Here is a 5,611-nt window from a genome sequence, read left to right as displayed (position 1 = left end):
ACGAGTTTTCTGTTTTTAATATTTTATTCGCAGTTTTTTGTTAGGGGTGTCAAAAATTCCTCCAAATTTCTGATACACCTATTACTGCGCTATAATCCTGTTGACTAATGTATATCCATTTACCTTTATCCTCGAGTGGCCTCCGGGCCTTCATAGGTGGTGACTCCTTTGTAAAAAAAAAAAAAAAAAAAAAAAAATTCTAAACTGTTCCCCCTCCCTCACACGCCGAAAACAAAGAGCATCAACCTTCACTTATGTCGCACACGATGACATTGATAGCTATTTAGCTGTGAATAAATTTCTCGGATGAAAAAGTACAAATAATTCATTTGTTTCGATTTGCTTGTGAAAACTTTCACGAATTACGACGCTGCTGTTTGAGTAATGTGATACGCACAAAGCACGCTAAACTTAAAAAAAAAAAAAAAATAGGACATAATTTTTTATTTATCTTCTTTTTTTTTTCTTTTGTTTTGGATGTTGAAGAGACAACCATTTTGAAAATGAAATATGAAGAACTAATTGAAAATGTTGGCGGTTGTGGATTGTACCAAAAACTTATTCTGTCTTTATTGTATGCGATCCCAGTGTTCGATGGACTACAGATCGGCAGTTTTGTTTTTATTGTACCAGAAATAGAACATAGGTAAGTACTAATGTTTAGCTCGTCGTTAATAGAGGCGAGGATGGGGCATCAGATTAGAGATAGCATTATATATATATATATATATATATATATATATATATATATATATATATATATATATATATATATATATATATATAATTATTTTCTACTATATATATATATATATATATATATATAATTATTTTCTACTATATATATATATATATATATATATATATATATATAATTATTTTCTACTATATATATATATATAAAATTATTTTCTACTATATATATATATATATATATATATATATATATATATATATATATATATATATATAGAGAGAGAGAGAGAGAGAGAGAGAGAGAGAGAGAGAGAGAGAGAGAGAGAGAGAGAGATGTTATTTGTTTTTGTTTTTGCGATACGACACGTTTTGAATGAATTCAATTACTTACGAAAGTGCATTTTTACCTAAATGCGAGTTGGGAATAATTTTCCTTTTAACCAACTTGGTAGCCCCACATAGCGAGCGCCATGTTTTTAAAATATAATTTTTAAAATATAATTATCCACTATATATATATATATATATATATATATATATATATATATATATATATATATATATATATATATATATATATATATATAAAGCTCAATGTGTATGTGTGTGTGTCTGTTTGTCTGTCTATCTGGTCACGAATAGGCTCCTATATGGTTGACTATTTTAAAAAACTGATTACATATAATAGATGTATCGAGACACAGGATGTTTGATCTGGCAGAACAGTGTTTCAATGAACCACTGGTTCATGAAAATTGTGGGGTCTGAGTTCGCACCTGATCCACAAAGTATGGATATAAAAAAAATTAAAAATTAAAAAAAAAAACGTTTACAAGTGTTTTTCTGCGTTCGCGCCTGGCCTCCATAGAATGGAAATAGGCACTAACTTTAATAAAGACTTTTCATATCTATCTGCGTAAGTATACTTTAATAATTATGTTTCAGTTTGAAGAAATATGGTATAATAAAATTATGGGGTGTTCGTTCGCACCCGACCTCCATAGAATGGAAATATGTCACAAAGTTTAACAAGGTTTTTTAATATAGATTCACAGAATATTGTGATAAGTGTTTCAGTGTGAACAGGTATAGTATAATAAATTATGGGGTTTATCTATTTTATTTTTACTTTCATCATATTTTGCTTTGGTTTTGATACCTCAAAATTCAACCCAAATTTACAACCAGTGGCGGCTCGTGCCTGAGATTAGTGGGGGTGCTGCTTCAAAACTTTTATGTATTTTTTTAATATCGTGTAAAGGAATTCGAATATATAAATAAATATTTAATCAAATAATAAACAAACATTCAAATAAATATTCAAATATATAACAAAGACAAATAATCAATCAGAAATGGATAATACGCAAAAACTTTTTTATTAAAAAGATTTTTTAAAATTATGTACACTTTACAGAATAAAAATAATATATATATTTATTCCTTTTCAGATTAAATAAAAGTTTGCGGGTTTTTTTTTTTTTTTTTTTTTTTTTGCAAACAAACGAAAAACATTTTTAAAAATAATTTATTTTTTATAAAAACAAAAAAGAAAAACTTTGAAATTTATCTGCCTCCCTACGAGTGTTAATTTAGGAGTTTACTATTTGAAAATAGCGTTTTATTTAATAACAGTTTTATTTACAAAATTTATTTTTAAAGATGTATTCATAACAAACCGTATTTGTAAATAAAATGCAAAATAAAAAAGTTTACATTTTTATATAGTGAGCAAACAAACAAAAATATTTAAAGATACAAAATTTTATTTACAAATCTTTTAACAACTTGCTTTTTATATAAAAAGAACAAATTTGGCTATTTACTGACCTTCCCATGCCGGTAACGATCGACATAAAGTGGAGAGTTATTATAAGAAAATAGGATGTCATATATAAGCATTATAAAACATCGAATTTTAATGTAGCTTTCTTCCCCAAAAAACAAAAATTAAAATTGTCTCAGTCCAGAAGGATTTCTAATTACTTTTTTTTAATGCGTATTATCTGACCCATCTACTAACAAATTCAATGTAAAGTTTAAAAATGCATAATTATTTTTAAAAAAAACTGTGTTTTTTTTTTTTTACTTACAAACACATTTTAATTAAAAAATCTTGTGTAAAAAATCCATTTTTCAAAGTGTAAAACTTCTAACATTGTCCTTGTCGGAGGCAAATAAATGCTAATTTTTTTTATATCTAAAACATACACGCTAAAAAGATTTCTAACTAACATATATTTTCAACATAAACTGTTTCTTCGCTTTTTTGCTTCTAGGAAAAAATGTAAACAGTTGTTTTTGTAAAGTTTAGTTGTTGCAAAATAAATAGCATTTAAAACTACTTTAAAGAAACAAACAAAAAGGCAGGTAGATGGAAAAGTAACTTTATTTTTATGGTAAAATTTATTTATTGTATATTTGGTTTTTACTCTTGGCCGCGTGTTAGCTTCACTGCTAAATTCCCGAATACTTTTAATAAATAAAAATAAACAATTTCTGCATATTATATATTTCCGTCTGCTACCGACTTAAATCCCAACGCTAAAAGTGTGCGTATTTAAAAAAAAATAGCACAATATTTTATGTACAAGAACACGTTATGTGCAGATTTTAAAAATAATTTTAAAAAATATAAGTAAACCTCCTTTTTTTTTTTTTTTCAATAACGATGTTATCATATTTATACAGGCGCACACTCTAAGCAAATAACGAATTTCACGACACGGAACTGCGCCCAGACAGTTCTTCACGCAGCTTTCATCGGCTGCCTAAAGCGTCTAATTCGCGCATTCGTACAAGAGAATTTCATTAAGAAAGTGTAACTGTGAATTTAACAGCTCCAAGCAAGTTTTATTTTTGTTATTATATGAATTTGGAGATACCGACATTAAAGTTAATGATTTTATAATGTACACATAGAATAATAATAATAATAATAATAATAATAATAATAATAATAATAATAATAATAATAATAATAAACAACAACAACAACAACAAACAAACGTATTATGTTTAATTTTTTCATTAATATAGTGTAGAAATAACTTGGGGGTGCTGCAGTCCCACAGTTCCATGCACGAGCCGCCACTGTTTACAACCCTTCCTTTTCATAACCTATCATACTTTCATAAATCAGAGTCCATTTTCTATAGGCTGTTTTTGAACCCAGTCAACGACGGGTACTTTTGCTAATATATATATATATATATATATATATATATATATATATATATTTACGTTTTGTTGCTTGTTTATTTTCAAACATTTACGTTTTTTTCCGTTTTCATATTTTTTTTTTTTGCTGTTTGTTTTGGAAACATTTACGATTCTTTTTTTGTTTTTCCAAATACCTTTACGTTTTTCCCTTTTTTTTTTTGCAAACATATTTTTTGTTGTTGTTATTTTTTTTTCAAATATAGTTTTTATTTCAATTTTTTTATTTTGTAAACATGTGAAATCTATTACGATCTTTGCCGCCAATTAACCCTTGCCAAACCACATAATGGATGCAATTGTTGATAACATTTTACCTCTAAGTGATATGTGTTTTCTTGAGTATTCCTTAAAGGATGTTCTCGTAGAAACGTAAAAAAAAAAAACGTAAATGTTTGAAAATAAACAAGCAACAAAACGTAAATGTTTGGAAAAAATGAAACTCTCTCTTTCTTCCAGATTATTTGGAAAAAATGAAACTCTCTCTTTCTTCCAGATTATTTGGAAAAAATGAAACTCTCTCTTTCTTCCAGATTAATATATATATATATATATATATATATATATGGTAATCTGGAAGAAAGAGAGAGTTTCATTTTTTCCAAATATTTACGTTTTGTTGCTTGTTTATTTTCAAACATTTACGTTTTTTTTGTTTTTGTTTTTGCTAGTATATATATATTTTGTTTTTGCTAGTATATATATATATATATATATATATATATATATATATATATATATATATGAGTAAAACTATAAAAATACAAGCGATGGTTGACGTTATGTCATTTGAGAAGGAAAATTCTCGGTTTTGTTCGAACATGTTTTCCTCACATATGCACTCCCACATGCACATACGCACACACACGCACGCATATACACATCTTCATACATACTACACTCATATTCACGTGCATACACACACACGTTAACGTACACACATGTACGCACACATACGCGCACATGTACGCACACATGGGAAACGTCACTTCCCCTGAAAGGAATTCCAGACATGTGCAGTCAGAACACTCACCCCGATATAAAAGTCAACAACATCATTCAACTTCCCTTTTTCTTCCCTTTTTGCCTTGATTCCTCAACCAGGCAAGTTCGCGTCCACAGCTCTTGGCTTGAAGACTTTTCCACGTGAAAGAGTACCACCATGTGCGCGCGGCTTTGCTGAGGCTAACACACACACACACTCTCTCTCTCTCTCTCTCTCTCTCTCTCTCTCTCTCTCTCTCTCTCTCTCTCCCTTTCTACATGCGGGACTGCCATTTCTCGTCCTCTGCTTCATTCCTTTCTTTTCTACGCGTGTAGTCATCAACGACTGAATGAACACTTGTTCAACCTAAACCATTTATTTTCGATAGAAAATAAACGACATATTTATTTCATCCAGCAATTGAGTTTTGTTTCCTTCTTTCTATTCGTTTCATTATTTTCTTTTGTAGCGAGTTAGCATATTTATATCCTGGCCCGCAACAAACGATGATAACCCTGTTATTTTAAAATGAAATAAATCTTTTTTAACGAAACATGCGGTGTAAACTAAACTCTTCCACACAAATCCGCAGCATGCATGAAAAATAATTTTTCTCTAAAAAACAAACTTGTCGACCACGAGGAGGAACATTTTCAAACCGTGCACAAGAAATTGAAATATAAAAATTTCAACAAAAAACAAAACAAAATG

General features: G+C 28.6%; 1 protein-coding gene across 3 annotated transcripts in view; it reads left to right on the top strand.

Annotated features, from left to right (window-relative positions):
• The first annotated feature begins 212 nt into the window (after positions 1-212).
• Positions 213-5,611, top strand: part of LOC145247518 (organic cation transporter protein-like) — a 139,891-nt gene continuing 134,492 nt past the window's right edge. The window contains exon 1 of one of the 3 annotated variants that reach the window (XM_080109334.1): positions 213-646. In XM_080109334.1, the coding sequence (XP_079965460.1) occupies positions 504-646 (143 nt within the window). In that variant the 5' untranslated portion in view covers positions 213-503. Of the gene's footprint in view, positions 647-1,446; positions 1,613-5,611 lie in introns of those variants that run through there. The other 2 variants (XM_080109337.1, XM_080109336.1) reach the window with 2 other exon arrangements.

This window comes from Euprymna scolopes, chromosome 25 (genome assembly GCF_053919585.1).
Source record: "Euprymna scolopes isolate OS-2025 chromosome 25, ASM5391958v1, whole genome shotgun sequence".
Taxonomy (NCBI): Eukaryota; Metazoa; Mollusca; class Cephalopoda; order Sepiida; family Sepiolidae; genus Euprymna; species Euprymna scolopes.
Note: the sequence above shows the minus strand (reverse complement) of the source record. Positions and strands in the feature narration are given on the sequence as shown.